Raw genomic sequence first — 22,788 nt, 5'->3', positions numbered from 1 at the left:
GCGCCCTCCGAGAGCGCGGCGGCGGGCCCTTCTAGGCGGCCGGGCGGGTTCCTCTATGGTGGCGGCGGGCCCTTCTAGGCGGCCGGGCGGGTTCCTCTATGGTGGCGGCGGGCACGTGGGCGCAGCGCGGCGCGGGCGGAACGGCCGCGGCCATGGCGGGCACCTCGCGCGGGGCGACGGGGCCTCGGGGCCGGCGGGGAGCGTTGGCGCAACGGCCGCGGGCGGCTAACGGCCGCAGCGATGGAGAAGGCGGCCAAGCGGAGGTCCCGCCGCTCCAAGGCGGCCCCGGCGCCGCCACCTCCGGCGCCGGGGGCCCGCGGCCCCTTGGAGCAGGTGTGCTCCAAGGTGGAGGAGCCCGAGCCGGAGCGGGGAGGCCTTTCGGCCTGCTCCGAGCATGGCCCGGGGCCGAGGGGCGACCTGAGGGGCTCCCCGGTGCTGTGGGCGGCCCGCGGCCCTGTCAGGAGAGAAAAGGGCCTCGAATGGAGCAGCGGGGAAAGCCAGAGGGAGGAGAAGAGCGGGAGTGGGAATGAGGCCTGGAGTGGAGGTGATGTCAGGGCTGAGGTGCCTGACGAGGCCTTTGAGACCTTCTGGTTGAAGATGGAAAAGGACAATAACCAGGGCGGCTGCCCGTGTGAGCCTGCTCCTGCCAGCACCAATGACCTCACCGTGCAGCTGGGTGAGGGGCTTGGGGTCCTCCCTCAAGATCAGAAGATCCCAGTTGTGTTTCAGCCTGAAGATCAGAAGATCCCAGTTGTGTTTCAGCCCGTATCTCCTGAGATCAGCACACAAGGGTTTGAGATTCTCCCTCAAGATCAGAAGATCCCAGTTGTGTTTCAGCCTGAAGATCAGAAGATCCCAGTTGTGTTTCAGCCCGTATCTCCTGAGATCAGCACGCAAGGGTTTGAGATTCTCCCTCAAGATCAGAAGAACCCAGTTGTGTTTCAGCCCATACCTCATGAGATCAGCACGCAAGGGTTTGGGGTCCTCCCTCAAGATCAGAAGATGCCGGTTGTGCTTCAGCCTGTACCTCATGAGATTGCCACACAGGGGTTTGAGGTCCTCCCTCAAGACCAGAAGATCCCAGTTGTGTTTCAGCCTGTACCTCATGAGATTGCCACACAGGGGTTTGAGGTCCTCCCTCAAGACCAGAAGATCCCAGTTGTGTTTCAGCCTGTACCTCATGAGATTGCCACACAGGGGTTTGAGGTCTTCCCTCAAGATCAGAAGATCCCAGTTGTGTTTCAGCCTGTACCTCCTCAGAACTGCATGCAGATCCAAGGCCCACTGCCGCCAGAGCCAATTCCTTTGGCAAATGTGCCAGTGAAACCAGTGCCGCTTAAAACGCAGCCTTTACTGAAGCCGTCAGTAAAGATTGAAACTAAAAATGTGCCCCTCACAATACTGCCCTCTGATTCAGGTATTATGTTAAGAGAGCTTGCAAGGGTGACACAGCTAACAGGTTGCCAGATAGGAGAACACAAGTGGAAAAGTCACTTTAAGAGAACCATCGCTTAGGATAGACTGGAGTTTGCTCTTCTTAAGCATAAGATGTAAACATATCAGAGCAGAGATTTCTCTAGTGCTTTGTTAAAGTCAATGAAGTTTTGTCCACTTGCTTCCTGACTACATTAAACCCCTTTTAACAGTGTTCAGAATTGCACTGAATTGTGATTGTAAGTTTAAGGTCAGGAACACCAAGAACACCAGCAACCTCAGCTGAGAAGTCAGGGATTGCAGAGGCATGGCACTAAACTGTGGTACCATCATTAGATATGCTCCCTGCATCATTAGGGCTTTGGATACATAGTTCTGGTGATGATAACAAAGTTGTGTAGCATAGACCATATCACTGCAATGTTTAGTTTGTAAATTCATAAGTTTATAAAATCCTAAGGAAACAATCTAGCCAAATGAAATCCAAACCAATGTGCTACCAGTCCTGTATGTTTAGGGTTTCTTGATAAATAATATGTAACAAAAGCCGGGTAATAATTCCTTATGCAGTGGTTCAGTGATGGTTTGTAGAGGATAGTCCTTTAGCCTCGATTATTTTTCTAGGAACTACTCCCCAAATGTGCATTGAGCTTCATGTGTTTCAAAGCTCTAACTAACCTTTTTACTGTTGCCATATATCCTCTTGATGTACTGTTGAAGGTAACCTGTACTGCATATGTTTCCTGGAAGATGATCATCTTTCCTTGTTTTGTTGCCTAGGTATGCCAGACGCTCCATTTAGCAAAAGCAAAACCGGGCATGTGAAGCGTCCAATGAATGCATTTATGGTGTGGGCTAGGATTCATCGGCCCGCCATAGCAAAAGCTAACCCGGGGGCCAATAATGCAGAAATCAGTGTTCACCTTGGACGGGAGTGGAACAAGCTGACTGAAGAGCAGAAGCAGCCCTATTATGAAGAAGCTTACAGAATCAAAAAAAAGCACAGCGAGGAATTTCCTGGTAAACGTGGTTATTTACCTGAGTGCTTTAGAAGAACAAGATTTTTTGAAAAATAGATCTCTTTTGTTAAAGCAAGTAATAGAGTTAGAAAAAAATAACAAAAATTTCAAGCACGTAGTCCTTCTGTCCACTTTCTAGTCCCTGAAAGTATATTATAATCATTTTTTAAAGCATCCAAAATGATATTTCATCCCTCATAGCCTCTGATGTTTCTTACGGTGTTAGACCACCACAGCTACAACAGCTCTCCTGAATTCTTTAGTAGTCTAATGGCCAGATACTGAGCTTATTGTGAACGTGACCTGTTGCGTCATTGTACAGGAAAGAGTTTCCTAGGTGGCCTGTGGTGATACATGCATCCATTCCTTGAAAGCAGGAAAGGGAAATGCCACAGGAAGCACAAGCATTGTATCATCTGGGATTCTTCAACATAGAGACTTGGGATTCCCAAATAATGCTGTGGAAGATGCTTTTTCTCAGCCTTTTGTCAAAAGGGTTAAAAATTTGTACCCTTAGCAAATACATTTCTTCATAACCCTGCAGTACAATAAAACAGAGCATAAATACTTCGAACACTCTTTTGCAAAGCTATTGAGATACCAGGTGTCTCTGTTGTCACAATCCTGCTAGTTCAAGATTATGGCTAATCCTGGTAGACAAACAAACCCAAACACAGAGGCTTCTTTAAAGTAGCATTAAGAATGTATAAGAAATGGAGCTGCTTAGTACAAATTCATAACATATTTATACATCTGTTCGGTTAACATTATAAGTCAAAGGCAAATGTACTTCTTCAAAATCTGTCCAGGATTCCTAGTGAGTCATATTTTCTATTGTTTCTTCTAACATGTGAGACCTAAGGGGTTAAGGAAATGATCAGGGAAGGATCTGCATTTTTAGTACAGTCATGGCTTTCTTCCAAACTGAAAGCTTGTGGTACAGTGTCATGCTCTCCTTAGCATGCGTTCCTCAGCTGTGCCATGTCACTCCCACTCGTATATTCCATTGTCTCACAAACAGTTCATATTTGGTAACATAAAAACAATGCCTAAATATGTCCATGTTATTTCCACCTCTGATAAAATGCTCTGTTTGTGAGCTTCCTGAGATAAATGGAGTTTTTCCATTGGCTATAGGAACAGGTTTTGGACTCTTTTTTTATTTTTATTTTTTTTTAGATACTCCAGAAAGTACAGATATCTTAGGTTTACATAATGAATGAGACCGTCCCAAAAACTGGTTGTTTGCATCTTTTTTATCTCTGACAGGTTGGGTTTATCAACCACGACTAGGCAAAAGAAAGCATTCTCCACTCTCTGCCTCTCCTGTATTTTCTAGTGCTTCTCAGAATATCATCACTACAAATCCTGCTGGCATTTTTCCCTTCCAGTCACCTGCTTATTCTTTTGTCGTCTGCGGTTTAAACAGTATTGGACATCAACTCCCAGTCTGTGAGTTTTCAGTAATGAATGATTTTTAAAATTCCAGTTTCACCTGTTGTAGTAAAAGTTATACATATTGTAGTGTAGGTGTAGTTAAAACAATTTATCAACACTGTTTCTTCAGCCTCTTAAATTCTTCTGACTACCTCATTGTGCACAGGTCCCTGCTATTGTCTTTGTAGCTCCTGGTTTCCTACTGCTACCTCTTGGTCTTTTTGGGTCTCTGTTGCTCAACACTTGCTTCCTATTAAGCTCCAGCTGTTTCTTGTTATGTAGGTAGCAGATTTCAAGAACAAGTAGCTTAGATCCAGGCAATGGAATTTTTGTCTTTAAGCATACTGATGAGGGCTGCTCACTTTCCAGTGAGTCAAGAAAATGAAATGCTTGTTTCTGCTCTGTGGTAATATTCAGAGATATAAAAAAGACCACTAAGATTTGCTCTGGTGAAGTTCTGAGTTGATGATGTGATCCTTTCTCAAATCCTTCTATAATTTCACTGAATAAGGTATATTTTGTTTTCTTACTATAGCATATTTTATAGTGTTATGTTGTCCTCAGATGCTACTATGTTTCATTCCAGAATTTACATCCTGTTGAGGTTGAAATGATTCTTAAATACAAACTGTAAAAGCATCTACGCTTTTACAGTTTGTTTAAGTCCTGTTGTCTCAGAATTTAGTCTCTTAGACTAGGTGATGGGGTTTGAAAATACTTACGCAATGTGTTTTGAAATCTTTCCGTATAAAGGCATCTCTGTTGACGTGAAACGTGATTTGAAAGTGTACCTTCAAGTGTGTGTTCTGCAAAACATTGCGAAGTGAAATTGGCTAGTGAGTTCATTCATCAGTGAGACAAATGAGAAAACATAGTGGGGAGTAGGGTGTCTTAACTGTTGCTTCTGCTCCTCGCTGCTGCTTTGGCATCACACAGATCTGTCAAGAATTTGGCTCACTCCAACTCAGCTAATAGACTTGGGAGGTCTTCTGAGCCTCAGGTGTTACATGTATGCTCCAACCCCATTCTGTGGCCATATTAGGACAAGACATAGTCTTCACCAGTCTCACAGTCTCAACACTCACTAGCCAATTTCTTCTTTCTTCCTTGAGTTTCTGTAGAAGGAAGCTTGAATGTGTGGGCTCTAGACCCATATATAGAACACATGTAAGTCAAGTGATGTAAGACTGTGAGGGAAGTAATGCTAGAAGGTGTTTTGAGGAAGGTGGTTCTGGCTCTGGCTGTGGTTTGCTACACTGCTGTTTATGAAATCTCTTTCACTGTTCCCATCTAATAAATAACCATTCTGTTTCCTAAAGGTGAAGCTCCTTCTGCCATCTGTCTGCCGACTTCTACCATTCAACATGCTGGTCCAGTTACTCTTTTCCAGACTTCTAGTACAAGCAACACATCAGTGGCTGTTCCAGCTCCAACCCTGCCCCTGTGCCCTGTAATTTCACCCCAGCTCTTTCCTAGGCCTACTTACACAGAAGCTCTTAACGTGTCATCTGGGCTCAATTGCTCTCTGATGAATCCTACACCAGTTATCATTGAGAGCTTCAGCAGAAATCCAAGGAGCGTGACACCGCCTAATATCATATTTTCTGTCTCTAATAGTGAGCTCCCAAGTGTGTACCCAGGGGTTTCTATTTTTCCTAGAGGAGTACCTCTTCCCCAAGCTACCCCTTTTCTTCATGCGCCTCTCTATGAGTCTCCTCCCATTTGCCAGCCATTCAATCTGTTTCAAGTATTTCCTCCATTTTCATTTCACCGCCCTCACTTTGTACCTGGACCTCGCTTTTTCCCCTCAAGGTAATTAAACCCTTCATTTCAATACCAGTAAGAACCAAATGCTTAAAAGCAGGATCTTTTGACTTACAGGAAGAAGATGGAGCATTCACAAGGAAAGGTGCTGTTTTCCTTCCTATTGTTCCTGTGTGGTGGGACCTGCTGGCCTAGGCTGCTCGTAATATGTGTCCAGTTATTGAAGGCTCTGTAGTACTATTGCAGTAATTGGCACTCCCAAGCCCACAGTACATAGGAGGATCTTCTCTCCACTTTATGCATCTAAGTGCAGTTGATTTCTACAGAAAAGCATTAGGTGGAGATAGTGTATTTGAAAACAATTGGATAGAATTACAGCAATGTGTGAGATATCTCCTGGGTACTGTGATTGCAGCTGTCATAACTACCAATATTTCTGAAATCCAGCCTGGTGGAAAATATCTTCAGAATTCTTATTTAAGAAGTAATTCATAGTTTTTCCTTCTCAATCTCTGGTCAGCCAATTAGAGAACACCTAATCAAAGAATTTACAAGCTAACACATGTAATGTCCCATGAGTATTTCCTAAAATAAGCATGCATATGAAGCACCAATGCCCTTCCAGCAGCAGGTGTGCTGCTCAGACGCAAGAAGTCTGATGGCCTACTGATGCTTAGTTGTTGTAGGCTATCATTTTTCTGTCATGACTGTGCAGAATCAAAAATAGCAAATTATTATGACTCTTAGACTTAAATTCTGCCTGTTTATACTCTTCTACTAAGAGCAATAACCAATATGTTCCTTTGGCAAAAAGACTACCTGGTGATAAATTAGGGCTGATGATGGCACATCAACCTTAAAGAACTTTATGCGTTGCTAAGTGCAATACAAGGTACTTCTGATTTTGAGGTCCTTTAAAAAAAAACACAGGACCCATATTCCCAAAATTGTCAAAGATTAACTTTGCTTTATCCCTTGGTCTCTGAAATCAGACAGTTTTTTGAGGCCTCTGAGGGAGAGGAGTGTACTTGTACTATAAGACTGTTCTGAGTTCACACAATGGAATCCTGAAGGCTGACAGCTTTGCTAATGCCAGGTTCTTTCTAATACAATGATTTATAAGTTCACATTCCTATAAACTCATGTCTTGCATACAACAATCATAATTTCTGAGAGCACTGACAGTGCAAATGTGTGTATGCAGATTTAGGCACAAAAAATGTAAATATTAGATTGGAAAGATAAATAGTCTTCTTGAAACCTCAGTAGACATTGTATCAATGTCTTTAAAATGTTGACACTGTAAAGCTCTATTACTTCATATTCATTGTTTTCTTAACAATGTAGTGAATTTCTGTAACACTGTTAATTACAATAGGTGTGTTTTTCTGTATCAGAATAAACATTCAGCCTTTTGACACTGGAGCAATGCAGGTGTATTTGGCATAGTAACTTCCTGCAGTCTACTATGTGATCACATTTTAAAAATTCATCACTATACATTCTTTAAATAGTAATATTGACAACTACATATTAGGCACAAAGATTCTCTGTCAGTCTTCCTGTTTGAAAACAATAGAAAAGTTGCAAGAATTTACTCAAAAGAATAAATCAGGGTTTTTTACCCCAGCTGTGTCACAAATTTTGGCATACAGGAATAATACAAACTGACTTTTGATGCTTTGTATTACTATTTGGAGTACGTCAGTTAACATACTGCAGGCTTATGAGATGCTGGTTTATCCAAGATAGTATTTCATTGATAAATACAATGTGGTTTGTGTTTATTTTCAAAGCAACATTATGATTGTATCTGGTATGAAGACGTGCATATGCACATATATGGACCTGGGCATGCTTCTTCTTATGGCCCCAGTATTTCAGTTAGGCATGTGTTTAAAGTATGTGTGTTTTGAATATTTCAACAGCGTAAGCTGACTAGCGTAGAACATTAGTGTCATTCTGGTTTTCTTTGCTAAATGGAAGTCCGGGCAATCTGCATTTCTGAAAGCCAACTTTCTGTCTCTTTCATTGCAGCATATGCCCATTCAGCCAACCTCCAATTGGCTATGGGAATTTCTCCGGCTTAGCATCTGAACGCCTTGGCTTTTATGAAGACAGGTACCAAAGACAGGAAGTGATATTTTCCGCTTCAGATGGAAGCTATGTGTTCAAGGAACACCCAGAAGAAAGTACATGTGAAGAACACCACAACTATGAGAGCCTTGTAATGCCCTGTTACAGCAGCAGCCATGAGGAGCCATCTGTAAGCCCCTTACCACAGCTGGAAGTTAAAGCACTGGAGGAGATATTGTTAGACACCCCACCTGCTCCCTCCAGTGTCCACATAATCAACGTAACTGACAGTGACAAGGAAGAAGAATTGAAGGTGTTGCAAGGATTGTAGTTTTTAAAACAAATTTTAATCCAGAGAAATAGCATAGAATGAGAAAAAAAACGTTTTTTTCAATACTATCTTTTCAGTCAGTACGTTCAATGGAAAACCCATGTAGCTTGAGTGAGTTTATAGGTCATTTTGAAAAGTATGATGATCTCTTTATATTTTGAGACATCGCATGCAGATCTCAGGAGGTCAAAACCCCCTGGAGTTTCACCTTCCTTGTGGGGGCATCCAGCTGCAGGCATGTGGTAATGTGCTTTCTTGAGGAGAGGTGTGTTTAAGCACATCCTTTTAATGTCAAAGTAGACATTTTTATGGTATTTGACATAGTTTTATAAGTATTACTTTAGGAGTTTTAATAATTCTGATTTATGACCGTAGGGTAATTCTTGCTACAGTAAACTTCTATAAGGCCTGGAGAGTAAAGTCAAGAATGATTCTGCAGTGCTTTATATTTTCCCTTTGGTGAGACAGTTTTAAGTTTAATTTGGATAATCTTTAACTGTAGTCTGTATTTGTGGTACAACTGCTGTACAACACACTGAAAATTTACATCAGTTTCAGTAATATTTGTCTGCAACCACTTCCATTAATAAGAATGGGATTGTCCGGTAGTTATGGTGAGGCATGGTAGCACCCAGAGGGAGGAAAATGGATGGGATCTGGTCCTGTGATTCACATTGGTGGGCTGTGACCTGACCCCTGAGCATAGTTAGTACTGTAAAGAATTTTCCAGAGAATACCAAATTCTCTCTGAAGAACATCAAAGGCTTTTATTAGAAACGGTTCTGTCCTGAACTCAAAGAGTAATGAAATACAAAATTTTTTGGCCAAAATTTGTAGTTTATGTTACTAACTTTTTTGTCTCCCCCATTTTGTGGAATAGAGGGTCATTTTGCTCTGGGCATCCTGTTATTTTGCTGTTGTTGTATTTGAATAAATTCAGCTGAACAACATATTCCTAGTGCTTCATTTTAAGCCATGGGTATTGAACGGCATGGGGACAGGGAAATCCTAAGTTGTGTAACTCACAGACTTACCATGCAGCTAAGCTGCACATACCTGGAGTAACAAGTTGAAGACCCCTTCTCAGACAGTTGGGCTACTAGTACTAATGTACGTGTGTGTTTGTGTGTGTGTGTGTTAATAATGACGTAAATCCAGCTACCATAGAAATATGGGAAGAGCTTAATCTGTGATGCAGATGAATCCTTAAGAGGAAAGTTTTATAAATAGTAGAAAATTCCTGTTAGTTCCTAAATTATCTTCTCACTGAAAGCTGATCTGGCCTACAGGAATGCATATGGGCAAATGTACTAATTCCTACACAAGTATGTTTTGGGGTGTAAAACAGCTGTTTGTGGGATTATTCTCTAGATCTAATGCCCCTCTTCTCCCATTTTTCTTTTTATGCACTATGGAGTAGGATATAAGACATATCATAGTGCATCAGAATCTAGAATGGTTGCTTGCTGTGGATATTACAGATTTACTTCCTCTGTAAAGGATTCTCCAGCACTGTTTGAAGGGAGGTGCCCCAAAGCTGCTCGCTTGTCACCTGTACTTGTTGTGAACCTGGTGCTGGTAGCTCTGAGTGAGTTTACGTAGATTGAGGGATTCAGCATTTGCTGCACAGCATCTGTCTGCTGACAGGACCTTTGCTGTTCGTTTAGGAAAGCAGTGTTAACCCCTCAGTGGAAAACTGCTCTGCTTAATACCACAAAGCCCAGAAGAAGAGAAGACTGAAGATTAACACATCCTGAATATATCAATGTGAAATAAAATGTAAGGCTGATGCCTCCTTCCCTTCCAGCTAGAGCTGAAGTCCCAAATTGTTCAGATGGGATCTGTGTCTGCAGGTCTGCAGCACTAGATCCAGCCCTCAGCTGAGCTCTCTTGAAGAAGGTTGTGTACTCTCTGCAATAGGAATGAAAATTATAGGAATGCCCGAACCAAACCTGGCTTCCTCTGAATCACTCTTTAGAATGCTCTGGCAGCCTCACACAGGGGAATTTTCTCGTCATAGAAGAGGTTTTTAACTCCCCTTTCTAGGTCATTTTCAGCCCACCTTCAAACTTATCTCCTAAATGCAGATTCCTGAAGTGCCAGCTCTCTGTGCTGTTGTTTCTCCTCTTGCAATGTGTGAAATGGGTTGTAGATAGTGCCAGTCCCATGGCCACCATGTGCCCTCCTGCGGGCCTGCTTCATGGCAGGGCAGAGGGTACTTGAAACATGAGAGGGCGACGCAGGTTACTCTCTTATGAGATTATTCTTTTTTCTTTATCTCCTCTTTACCTTAATCTAAAGCAAAAATCCCCTTGCACGCTTCTAAACTTGAAAAACAAACCAAATACAGATTTTCAAAACAGAGTTCATTTTCCTACTGCTGCTGTAAATGTCTCAAGGCATTCAGCAGTGCTTCCCGGTGTGCCTGTGGCTATACTTGTGCAACGGTGAGTTCCTTCTCCAAAGTTACTGGATGATTTTATGGATTGGATGTTATTAAAAGCCCTTATGCCATCATATCTGTTCCCCTTCCCTTACAAGGATAAACTATAATCACTATTCTGCTGGGCACGTTTACAGGCAGCGTGGAGAGGAGTACAGTGCTTTTCATGTACAAATACAGTTAAAAAGACTCAGTGTGTCTACATATGTGGCCTTCTACCATTAAGTTCTCTTGCCTATAGGAAAGAAGCAAAATAGCAGCATTGTCCCACCCTTTAAAAAAAGCGTAGAGTGCTTTGATATTATTTCATGAACAGCATGTTGGGACGAGCCCATCTCTGGTACCTGATCATCTTACAGCCCTTCTTCCTCTTTGGCAGGACAGCTGCTCTATGGCTCTTCCAAGCATTCCCGCTGTCCTACATGGGTGGTGGAAAACCAAAGCTAAACAGAAGATTCTGAGTCAGCCGAAGCTGTTCTCAACTGTTAAGGATCAGAATAATGAATTTTGCTGTTAAAATACCGGTTCCTGTCACAGATTCACAGCCTCATCCCTTTGATCATTTCAAGTGATCTGAAGGTGAAAATGTTTGGGAAAAAGGATGATTTGGTATTTCACTTTAGTCAGCTTAATAACAACAATGTTATACCATCTTGCGAACTATCAGGTAAGTGCAAAAACCCCAGTGCAAAAGTATTACCATCAGCTTTGCCCTGGGGAAACAAAACCACCTAATTTTCAAACCTACTGAAGAATCACATGCACTGACCCTTGCTCTGGGTGCTACATGGAGGCTGCTGCTAATAGGTAAATCCAAGCCTTGATCACAGAGGATGCAATAGATAAGGAAACAGAGCCCAGACTTCCAAATTCCCAGCTGATACTTTTAATCAGGCAGTTAGGATCCTGAAGGAAATGAGTCTGAGTCTGTGTAATTCCTAGATAACTGAAATCCTGACTTTGTTTTCTGAATCAGGAGAATGTCTCACTGACTTCAGTAAGATGTTTTTGAAGAGATGGGTACAGGCAGGATCTGACTCACCCTGTGCCAGAGGCAGGCAGCGCTATGGCATCTGAGCACTGTTAATAAGGCTAGAATATCCTGAATCTTTTCATGCAACAATGTCTCAGCAATGTAAGTCTTATATATATATATATATATATAACTTAAACTATATATAACAACTGCACAGTCCATGGTTATATTTTTATAGAGGGAGTTTCTGGTGATTATAAATTAAGATCGATTCTCATATTACCAAGACCCAAATATAAAAAGTTCACTATATAACAAATGCAAATATTGCACATATTTCATTTTTATGATATTTGAATGCTGACAAAAATCACAAGCAGATAATTATTGGCCTAAGTATTTTAACAATCTTAAAATAAGGATTGTTTTATTCCTTGTATGCTTTTTTCTAGCTGATCTTTTAGAGAAATATATGGAGCAGTCCCTGTGAAGATTTGTTGTAGTGGGAAGATTTGTGACAGTCTTTCAGTGCAAATATACACGTTCCTCATCAAAGTCTTTTTTTCCTTTGAGTAGACAGAAATTTTACGCAGAGATGAAAGCAGAATAGCTAAATTTATGTCTAAATTTGGCTTGCATTTTTACATATTTACAATAAAAGCACCAACAATAGTGCCATTGTTTTCTGCTAAATTACAGGCAGCTGTAAATAAATAAGAAAGTTCACCAAAAAAAAAAAATTAATATTTCCATTCAGGATACTCCAAATGATTAGAAAGGAGCTGAAATCTGGTTGCTGGATTTCTCCTCTGGGAAATAATGTGATTTAGTTGTGTGACGAAAATTTGTGACCTCTCTGCGGGTCAGCAAAAATGTAATTTACAGCTTGCTCACCCTGATGATTTTCTCTAGGTGTCCCCGAGATATTCTGGCTTTCTTCTTTATTCTGTCAAGAATAAACTGACCTTCACAAGATCACAAAGGTTCAGTGTGCAGAGTGCTGGCAGGGAGAGGAAACATATATGAGAGTCATAAACTGAGATGACATCTGTAACAGTCACATTTCCTTTGGGCACAGTAGCAGGAGTCAGCAAAGACTTTCAGTAAAAGAGAGCTCAATGGTTTCAATAGCATTACTATTATCTAGCCAACCTCCTTTATTCTAAATGGAGTATTAATTTCCTATTGGTCTGATTTACTGATACAGTCTGAAACGTAGCCAGGTGCAAATTCTTCGCATTTCTTAAGTTTGTTTCCTGGTGGTTCACCTAAACAGGCACTTTTAAGTACAGAGATGAATGGAAAGGGCTGTATGGATGATGTGGATCAATGGCTGTCTGAGGAGTGTGGCTAAGTGGTAATGCCTTTTCCTGCCACTCTGAGCTGACCCCATAAAAATGATTGTCAGTCCTGCCTTGCAGCCTTGCTAGAGTGGCTGCAGTTGAGCTGGCTGGGAATTACAGCAGAACTAATCTGGCGTAAAGGAAGGTAGTTGCTCAGCATGTGCAAGGAGCGTCTGTGGCACCATGGAGCTCAGGTGTTTGCATCTAGAAGCCTCGGTATGGCCCCACTAGCTTGTGCTCTTCTCTGCTGGTGTGCCTCTGGGCTGCAGTGGGTAACCCAGCAGCGAAGCAGCACATCTGGCGGTCCTCTGGGTCTCCCTGAAGGGCAGAGGACTAGCAGAGATGACACATTTACTGCAACCCGTGGGTTAGTCTGGAAGGATGTGAAGACATGGTCCTTTGGGAGCCTCGAATAAATGAGTGGATATCCCTGAATGGCAGCACAGGGAGTATGAGCTGTGGATGCTCCCAAGTCCTTCCCCAGCCTCGTTCCCTCCATCTCCCTTAAGGGGAAAGAGGCAGTGAATATCTTTTCACCCTTTTTCATGGGCACAATAAATCTCAGCCTATATCCCTTCAGCCATCCAAGGACAATGCATTTCCCAGGAACAGAGGGATTTAGGAAGACTCTGGAAACATGGGCTCAACCACAAAGGGTCTGATCAAATCACTTATAAACAAAATAAAGAAATAAATAAACTAAAGCTTTTGGCGCTCCTACAGGAGCCTCCTGACAACGATTTAGCTGCTGCCCTCCGTCAAGTCCCCTCTCTTCGCTACCTTTTAAGGCACAATGGATTTCCGAGCTGGCAGGGGGATGCTGGGGGATGCGGGAAGGCAGTTTTGCAGGGAGAGAGCCCCACATCGGCGCTTAGGCTTCCCCTTGCCCCGAGGCTGAGCAGCTCTTGCACTGGGGCTGCATCCCCGAGGTGCTGCCCGGGGTGGGGTGGAGAGAGAAGAGGTTGGTGGGAGGAGAAAGCGGCGCCGGGCGGGTTTTATATAGCGGAGCGGCGGCGGCGAGAGGCTTTCTGCTGCCTGGAGCCATGCGGGGCCGGGGGCTGCTCTGCGGCATCGCCCTCTCGCTGCTGCTGCGGCCGCTGCCCCGTGAGTGCGGGCTGCGTGAGACCCCGGGGATGCAGGCGTGGAGGGAGGGAGGGAGGGAAGGGATGCACGGCTGGATGGAGGGAGAGAGGGATGCACGGGTGGATGGAGGGAGGGAGGGATGCACGGGTGGATGGAGGGAGGGAGGGATGCACGGGTGGAGGGAGGGAGGGAGGGATGCACGGGTGGATGGAAGGAGGGAGGGATGCACGGGTGGATGGAAGGAGGGAGGGATGCACGGGTGGATGGAAGGAGGGAGGGATGCACGGGTGGATGGAAGGAGGGAGGGATGCACGGGTGGATGGAAGGAGGGAGGGATGCACGGGTGGATGGAAGGAGGGAGGGATGCACGGTTTGGTGGGGGGATCCTCCTGCTTCCCCTACAGCCAGCGCAAAGCTGTCCCTTCCCGCTCCGGTTCCGAGCCCTTTATCTCCCGGGGCTCGGCTGGGGCAGGGTGCTGAGCGGTCCTGTCTCCGCAGCTGCAGCAGCCGAGCGGCAGCCCGAGGTGGTGACTCCGCGCTGGGCAGCCCCGCGGAGCCCCGGCGATCTCCAGGTAGGTCGCTCCCAGCGCTGTATTTGTTTTCTTTTCAAACCTTTGCAGCGGGAGGGATGATGCTGCGGTTGCCACAGGATCTCGTGATGCGCGTTTTGGGGTTCTTGCGTAAACTGAGCTCTATGACAAGCGGCAGGGATGAGTTATAAAGCCCATCTGCAGCACGGGGAGCTGCTGCAGCTCTTCCACACCCCCAGAAAGGCTGGGCTGGCTGGCACAGCTCTGGCACTGAGCATCAGATGGCTCCTGGCCACTTGCAGTCACTCAGTGCAAAGACTTGTAATCATTTACCCTCTGCCACGCTATAAATTATAGGTCAAGCCTACCTATCTATATGCTTGTAAAAGAGGAGTGGGGCAATGCAATCAGTGGAATTTAGGGAGCAACCGAATAGAGGCGTCTGCTTTAAAAGGAGATGAATCTCACCTGTGAGGTGCAGCACTAAGAAAAGCAAAGCAGCAGCTCAGGTGTGTCTAACTGTGCCTCAGACACCATAGCTATCAATATAGATCTCAGCCCTGCTTCACTTACATGGGTGGACGAAGTGGTGTGTCAGTAGTCTGCAGGCATTCTGAGAACTGCTGGGGTGCTAGACTTACACATCAACCGCAAACCGCAGTTCAGCTTCCCAGTGTTTGCGTTGCCACAATCAAGAAGTTATCAGTTGCAACATCAAATGCAAGAGGGAAATCCACATGGTGTTATGTTGTGATCCAGGAAAAGGGAAACCACAGCATTATGCTAGAGAACAATCATGGCATCTCCCCAGGTGGGGGTGTTTGGGGCCTTATGTCCTTTCCATATGATGAAACTTTCTAAAACTTGTCATACGAGGAAAAAAAGTGAAAATGAATCCCTTATGATCTTAGAATCATAGAATAACCAGGTTGGAAGAGACCCACCGGATCATCGAGTCCAACCATTCCTATCAAACACTAAACCATGCCCCTTAGCACCTTGTCCACCCGTGCCTTAAACACCTCCAGGGAAGGTGAATCAACCCCCTCCCTGGGCAGCCTGTTCCAGTGCCCAATGACCCTTTCTGTGAAGAATTTTTTCCTAATGTCCAGCCTAAACCTCCCCTGGCAGAGCTTGAGGCCATTCCCTCTCGTCCTGTCCCCTGTCACTTGGGAGAAGAGGCCAGCACCCTCCTCTCTACAACCTCCTTTCAGGTAGTTATAGAGAGCAATGAGGTCTAATGAGATCTTCTTTCTCTTAAAAATGTTTTTGTGATGCTGCTTGGAAGTTTCAGTTCTCTTTATTAGTGATATGAATACATCTGGACAGCATTTCGCCTTATACAAATTTACTGGGTCTCAAGGGTTGTACTTAGTTTGTTTCAGGCAAGTTCCTCTTGGCTCTGAAACCAGCATTAGCAGAGCTTACATACAGCTGGGATCTCTCAGTTACACAGCAATTGATGGACTCTGAAGCAGTAGGATTATCGAAGGCAAAGGGAAAGCGTTCTTAGTAACAATGATGTTTGCACAACCTTTGTAAAGAAACCCTCACCCCCTCCAATTATGGGCAAAGGAACCTCCATTGCTTACATATTAGCGAAAAAACAGACTTACCCCCAGACTACTGAGCACCTGTGGTTCAGTAAACTAACTAAGCCCCTTGGAACTGGCCATTGTTGTATATATTAAATATACTAACTTGTTTTGCATCATCTCTGTGGGCCTGGTGCGATAGCCTCGGCAGGGAGCTGATGAAAGGAGAAGTTTGTAACTGGGCTTGGAATTGATGAAGTGGCATTAGTGGCATGTCTCTGGGATGACAGATCTTTCAACAGAGCATCCTATTCAGTCAGCCTTCGTTTTTTACTTTTTCAGTTGACGTGTTCTGAAAAATCCCCTCCATCACAGGAAATAATGCAAGTGATCATCTCACCAGTTTCGATGATTATTTTTTTTTGGTTTTGGTTTCTTTCAGCTAAATAGAGAAGTCTGTCCTTATCAAAGGGGCTGTTTCTTTTCTGGGGAGTTTATTAATACATTTCCTTTATGAGAAAGCTCTCGGACCCAGAAATCCCCAGCTGACCTTAGTGAGTGTGGTCCTGCTTTGAGGGAGGTAAAACTGAACACCTCCAGATGCCCTTGTTTGGCTTCTTGATGATTTTTTTTTTTTTAAATGTTGGGTTTAGCGTATGCATTTGGCATTGCACTAAGAAACTGGTGTCCTTTCTGCTAACGCAAGTAGGTCTTGAGGAGCCTGCTATCCTGTGTCCTCATTTAGAGCCATAGGCACATCACAAAACAGGGTTGTGCCCGTGTGCTTGAACACTCTAGAAAGTAGCTGTTATGGTATCCAGTCCCTTGGCAGCCTGGAACTAATCCAGGAGTATATACTGCGAAATACTGTCTGGACAACAGCTAGAGCCTAAAGATGTCTAAGGGACCCAGCTGTGTGCATCTTACTGACATTTTCTGGGAGTAAAGGAGTTTTATGAAAATCTTTGAGGCATGATTCCTCTTGTCCTAAAATAGGCTCTTAAAAATGCCATTTTCTGCTGGGAGTTTTGGTTAACTAGCTCATATATTTGACTTGGAAATCTCTGGGGCAAGTTGTGATGTCCAGCACGTGGTCCTGAGCATGGTGTACACGGGAAGAAGGTGCAATGCACCCCTTCCAGCCAGCTGCACCTCCAAGAGCTCCAGCACCAGGACTTGGTTCCATGGCTAATCCCATCCTTCCCCCCAAGACAGCAGGGTCACTACCTCAGGTACAGCATCCCATCAGTGTGCCTGTGCTTCCTAGCTCTGTATTAGCACGGCTGCACGGTGGGAATGCAGCAGCATGCCTGGAGCTGGGAGCCACCACACTCTCTCTCTTCTCTTCCTTAGCTCTGAAGGTTAAAGCCTTCCCCTGTGGTGGAAAGTAAGTAGCAGTTTAGGATCAGGGTAACAAATGGTGTTTCTGGATGTGTTCATTATTATGATGATGTACAAGTAACAGGCATTGTTTCTTTTGCACACAGCATCCATTCAGAGCTGAAGTTAAGGTAAAGGCAGAAGGCCAGGAGCTCATCTTGGAATTGGAGAAAAATGGGTAAGTGTGCTTGTGCCTTGCATTCTGGCTTGCGGTCTCACTAAAATAATTAATAAGGTTTACAGTGAAGTCAACAGGAAAACATCCGCTGACTTCAACAGGGATTTGATAAAGACAGGATGAGGAAGTCCTTTTCTGGATTTCAAGGTTATTCCAGGTCTGAGTCCCCACTGATGTAAATCAGCCAAGCAGCGCTAACTCTAATAGAGCATTGTCAGCGAAAAGCAGACGGTGACCTGGCCCTCACCATGTAAACCTATTTTTGCATCATAATTCTTACTACGTTAACTAGAAAACGTTGCTGATGTGAAGTGCACTATTTACCAAATGGCTCAATGCTTTTCAGTCAGCGTGACTGTAATGAGGATTTCATCTGCTGTGATCTGGAGAGGTCCTGCTCCGTTTCCTAGGAGGAACTCTCTGGCAGTTTCAATTCCATTAGTGCCCTTCATGTTAAAGTAGATTGAAAAAATATTTTTGCATTAACTGAATATGCAGCCTCGTCTCAGGCCCGATACAGCAATCCTGGGTGATATCATAGGGCATTATGTCTGTTGAATTCAGCTGAAGCTGCAGGAGATTAGGTTGTTCCAGAGGCTTTCTATCCAGTGAGTGCGTTAGTTTCCAGTGGTGGAACAGCAGCTGGAAATCGAGCTGCAAGAAGCTTGACTTTGCTAAGCAGTCCACCTGCACTCCAGCCTTTATTTATTTTTAAACAAGTATGAAGATTTATCTATGGAAGCACAACCAGGTGTTTATGTACTAGAACAAGTAGGAATAATAAATTTTGAATAATGACCCTGGTTATATTTTAAATGTATTGTATGAACACAGAGTTTGGGGGCTCAGCTTTCCTCCTGAAATAGTGAAGTGTCAGAAGATGTTAGTTTTGAAGGATGTCCATAAACCTAAATTATATTCAGGGCATTTTGGAGGAAAACCAGATTTTTCTTAGCATTATCTGCAATAAAGAGTGAAATCTGATGGCTGATGAAAAGAGTGCATCCTTCAAGGTGTTTTCTGTAACAGGCCACATAAACTACTGGGAGTTTTGGAGCTTCAAGAGCTGGACTCAAGCAGTCATGCACCTGTGTAGAGCTAAACAGAAACAGCTATAAATTCTGTGTGTTTTGGCATCTCTCAGCTGGGAAAATAGAGACGTAGTAGAAGAGACCAGGCACCAAAAGCACTGCTAACTCAGTTCTGTCTAATGCAGGAAGAATAGCTGCTGCAGATGATATTGGTCAGCAATGCCGGTCTCTGCTTGAAGCAGCATAAGTGCTAGAGCTGCTGGAGGTCTCCTTCCTGGTACAACCCAGGGCTTGCATATTCTGCAGTTGTTATGCAAAGGTGAATTTGTTTCTCTCACAGTAGAAGTTGGCAAGAGAAAGGATCCTTGCTGACTTAGTTCACTTGTGCTCCAAACATGATGACATAACCTCCAGGTGCCTAGGAGCAGTGTTGTGCTATTTCCAGTGCAGCCAAACTCACTGCTGGTGTTAGTAAACAGAATTATAATAGTGGGAGGGTTTCTATTGTGTTTATTTCCTGAAATGCATTTTCATTCATTAAGATTGTATACACACGAGCTTAAGCATGAGTGCACACTTTCAATGCAGGATGAATCTCCTTACTAGGACTGATGAAATGTAGCAAGTGGTTTGGAGTATTTTATTTTTATTTTCTGTGGAATAATGCAAGTAGTTTATAAATGGCAGTTCCTCACGTGAGAGTCTTGCCAGCTCTCAACTCCTTGCTCAAGAAAGGTGATGGCAGGATCCCAAAATACAAGTCTGAACTCGATTAAACAAGAGGCTCTGGAGAGCCACCACTTCCCAGAGACTTGTGAAAGTGGAGAAGTAGTGTAGAGACACTCAAAAGAGAAATAATGAAGCAAACAAACATCAAGTGCCTGGGAGACCTGTGGATGCTGTAATTATCAGCATCTGTAGAGCACTTCTAAGTAGGTGAAAACTGCTGCTTCTTGTCTAAGTTTGCAGCGAGGTAGTCAAGCCCAAGTCCTCAGGTTCCTGCTTCCCAGCCTGGGGTTTATCCCCAGCACCCAAGAGCTCCCCACTGCTATTGCTCATCTTATGGGGGAGCCTGAGGCTCTAGCTGAGAATTAGGTTACTGAGTAGTTACAGCATCAGGGACTTCACTGAAGGGTTTGTTGGGCACCCAGACAGCAGGAAAGTGTGAATGCACCCAGCTGGCTCCTGTTGTCCTCATAACCATATCCCAGCTTCCTCTTGCTCAAAGGAAACGATTGGCACCAGCAGGGTCTGGCTGGGATATGAATTACCCTATGGTTCCCAAATCTAGAAAGGAGATGTGCCCAGCTAGTGAAATGTGGATTAGGCAGCCTTATTACATATTCACCACTCTCATTATGGAGAGATAAGGCTGACGAGAATACTATCTCGTGTTCAACGAGGAGGGATGTCATAATCCGTGCAGCTTCAGTAGGGATGCTCTAGCTTTGGAAGAAACATGCTGTTCACAATATGTGGAAGAAAATTTGATGCTCAGCCTGTAATTTCACATCCCGTATGAAAAGGACAGTGTGTTCATCCATAGAGGTACAGCACAAAAATTATTGCATATGTTTCTTCAGAACTGTGTACAACTCTGTATTTTGTAATAAGCTCAGCACACATCTGAGTTTGGGCTTCATATATCTACGAATACAATTATTGCGTTATGTAATATTGCATTACTTCCTGTTCAGGCATTTGATAAGAAGGTGGAACCACACTGTAGTTCCAAGTACAATTCACAACACTTGATGTTTCTGAATAATCACAAAAGTATAATCCCTAAACGACTCAGGCTTGTTTCAGATGACTCAAAACCATGATCTGCAGCTGCAGGATTGGAATGCTCAAAGCTGCACAAACAATAAATATATGGAGAGATGCCTATAAAGCAGCTTTAAATTTGGCTGGGGATTAGGAACGGAAGAAGCTGAGTTGCAAACCGTGGATAAAAAGTAACTTTTTAAAGGCATTTGCATTTGTTAATAAAAAGCAGCTTTGAGCCAAGCAGGGAGGGGATGCTGGACGCTCTGTATGTGTGTGGCAGCATTGCTCGGTGTGAGCCTTTTGTTTCTGGTGAAGAGAAGAGCTCATGCTTGCACAGCAGAAACCTTCACAGAATTTGTTGATACTTTCTCTGCACTCAGCTGAGAAGACAGGTCTTTCCTCCTTCTCCTTTTCCTCTTTGCATGTCTCATGGGGAGAGCAGACTTGCAAAAGGCCCACTCAGCTGCAAGGGGCAGCTGAGGTTTCTCCATGAGAAGTCACCTTCTCCAGGGGGTGTCCGTGCCTGCGGGTGAATTCTGTGGTTAGCCTGGGGCATTGCTGTGTTTTGGCTTCGCGTTTCGGCTGCGTATTTTACCTGCCACCTGCCTGTTCCAGCCACGATGGCAAAGAACGCTTGGTGGCAGAGCCCCAGTGGAGATGTGCGGCAGCTGGCTGAGGATACCACAAAGGAAGGCCAAAACTCATCTGATCTGACCTTGGGAGTGATCCAGATAGGTATTTTTAGGCAACTGGATCTGATAAGGAGCAGTATCATTTCCAGTCTCTCCTGGCCCCACCTGGGTAGGCGCCAAGCGCTCCAGCCTTGTTTGACACTCTCAGCGGTGCAACAAGAGATTTGTATGTCACTTGTATTTCACTGTTTCTTGCTTTTGCTAGTTTCCAGTGAGTGAGGAAGAGGGGAGATTGCTGCCTGCCTCCAAGCAGGAAGGGCATATGAGATTATTCCACTGATGGCTACACATCATCAGTGTCTAATAGGCTTCCTGCAGAGGGGGATAAAGGTTATGTAAAGGAGGGAAATTGAGTTTATCCTGCTCTGCTGTCTCTTGGAGTCATCAGGAAAACAGGATTGGGATCTGGAAAGCCCTAGCTACTTCTCAGCCTCCCGATTCCCTGGGGATATTCAGTGATTTCTCAGTGTGGGGCAGGGAGGAAGAGGTAAGGAAATGGAACCCTTTAAATCTTTTGCTCCCTGACTCATTATCAGACAGGTTCCCATTTATTTCATTTCCTTTTTCCTCTCAAGGCAACTTTTTATGGTTCCCATTGGTAAGCCAAGAGGATATATGACAAATTTTGCTTGGGTCCTGTAACATGATTTATGCAGTGACTGTCACAGATGATACAGATGGCAAAAGAGGATGGAAAGTCTTTAGTCTGTGATATTTTTCCATTCTTTATATACAGCTAATTTAGTTCAACCTTAATAGCTGGGAAACTACTTTTTCTTTCTAAACTGCTGCTGTTCACACAATAAATATCTTCTCAGATATATCAGCAAAGGCTCTTGAGGAATGGAGCTTAAGAACTCCAGGCTTCGTCTGGATGAGACTCGCCAAGAAAAAAGTGTTTGGATTTTGGGGATTTAATGAAGTGCCAGTTTTTGACTGGGGGATTCCAGAGAGGTGAAATCTCTGATTTCCCACTAGGGGGGATATGGAAAGCAGGCCTGACTGCTCATGTTGTCATAGATTATGTGTTGGTGGTGTTCAAGATGGGGGTCACCTCAGGTTTTGATAATAAATTCTGACTTTAGGGAACATAGAAGTCCCTGGGAGGTCAGGGGTCAAATTCCCCTTCTTATCCTATTTGGATCCTGTGGAGAGGCAATGGAGTGGGGACCACAAATTGCAGATGGAAATCTGATGTTTAAATTTTCTTGTGAGAGTCTATTCCCTCCACCCCCAGATGCTGGCAGCCCGACTGGACAGATTTATTGTGATTTGTGGAAAGGGACAGGGGAAGAGAGGCAAGAGACTGCAGGCTTCTCTTTTCTTGGTTATAGGACTGAAAAATTTAGAGTTCATGTTTCTCATGAGAGCTTCATGGACCGTTTAAACTTTGGGTTTTGGGAGGAAATAAAAAAGTGTCTCTCTTAGATACTCATGGGTGTTTTTAAACTGGCAGCTGTTTATGCAGTCTAGGCCCCTCTGTAAAATGAATCCAAACAAAGTTGCTCAAGGGACCAAATTATATATATAAAAAAACCCTTCTTGTTCCAATTAGCAAAAGCACTAGCATGCCACTGGGGCCCTTCCAGTGCCTATGGGTGATTTCTATCTAGTGGAGCTGAGTATGTTCCCTTGGGATGAAGAGTTTTGAGCCCTTCTGAGACTTATTTCAACAAGCCATGTTTCACAGGCATGAGAGAACTGTTCCCGTTTATGAGAAAAATAGGGGTGAGGTTCTCCAGAGCATTTGGGAAATGTGCACTCCC

At 44.1% G+C, this 22,788-nt stretch overlaps 3 protein-coding genes across 4 annotated transcripts in view; all 3 read left to right on the top strand.

Annotated features, from left to right (window-relative positions):
- The first annotated feature begins 110 nt into the window (after nt 1-110).
- MED7 (mediator complex subunit 7) overlaps nt 111-22,788 on the top strand; it is a 158,903-nt gene continuing 136,225 nt past the window's right edge. Inside the window, exon 1 of the mRNA XM_069868901.1 lies at nt 111-115. The gene's annotated coding sequence lies outside the window, so the exon portion shown is untranslated. The remainder of the gene's footprint in view (nt 116-22,788) is intronic.
- SOX30 (SRY-box transcription factor 30) lies at nt 964-8,972 on the top strand. 2 transcript variants are annotated; one of them, XM_069868878.1, is made up of 6 exons: nt 964-981; nt 1,207-1,417; nt 2,215-2,454; nt 3,723-3,905; nt 5,210-5,702; nt 7,692-8,972. In XM_069868878.1, the coding sequence occupies exons 2-6, from the start codon at nt 1,267-1,269 to the stop codon at nt 8,059-8,061; spliced, it is 1,437 nt and encodes a 478-aa protein (XP_069724979.1). In that variant the 5' UTR covers nt 964-981; nt 1,207-1,266; the 3' UTR covers nt 8,062-8,972. The 2 variants fall into 2 exon arrangements, with proteins under 2 accessions (XP_069724979.1, XP_069724978.1); XM_069868877.1 differs by lacking the exon at nt 964-981 and having other exon boundaries at nt 1,128-1,417.
- ADAM19 (ADAM metallopeptidase domain 19) overlaps nt 13,809-22,788 on the top strand; it is a 32,839-nt gene continuing 23,859 nt past the window's right edge. The window contains exons 1-3 of the mRNA XM_069868863.1: nt 13,809-13,927; nt 14,405-14,478; nt 17,459-17,529. Of these exons, the coding sequence (XP_069724964.1) occupies nt 13,867-13,927; nt 14,405-14,478; nt 17,459-17,529 (206 nt within the window). The 5' untranslated portion in view covers nt 13,809-13,866. The remainder of the gene's footprint in view (nt 13,928-14,404; nt 14,479-17,458; nt 17,530-22,788) is intronic.

This window comes from Phaenicophaeus curvirostris, chromosome 15, assembly GCF_032191515.1.
Source record: "Phaenicophaeus curvirostris isolate KB17595 chromosome 15, BPBGC_Pcur_1.0, whole genome shotgun sequence".
Taxonomy (NCBI): domain Eukaryota; kingdom Metazoa; phylum Chordata; class Aves; order Cuculiformes; family Cuculidae; genus Phaenicophaeus; species Phaenicophaeus curvirostris.
Note: the sequence above shows the minus strand (reverse complement) of the source record. Positions and strands in the feature narration are given on the sequence as shown.

Bases quoted from the DNA above. Each gene is read 5' to 3' on its own strand.
- SOX30 (XM_069868878.1), top strand. From the start codon at position 1,267: ATGCAGATCCAAGGCCCACTGCCGCCAGAGCCAATTCCTTTGGCAAAT. The intron at 1,418-2,214 runs GTATTATGTTAA...TTTGTTGCCTAG, and splicing joins AATACTGCCCTCTGATTCAG to GTATGCCAGACGCTCCATTT. The intron at 2,455-3,722 runs GTAAACGTGGTT...TATCTCTGACAG, and splicing joins GCACAGCGAGGAATTTCCTG to GTTGGGTTTATCAACCACGA.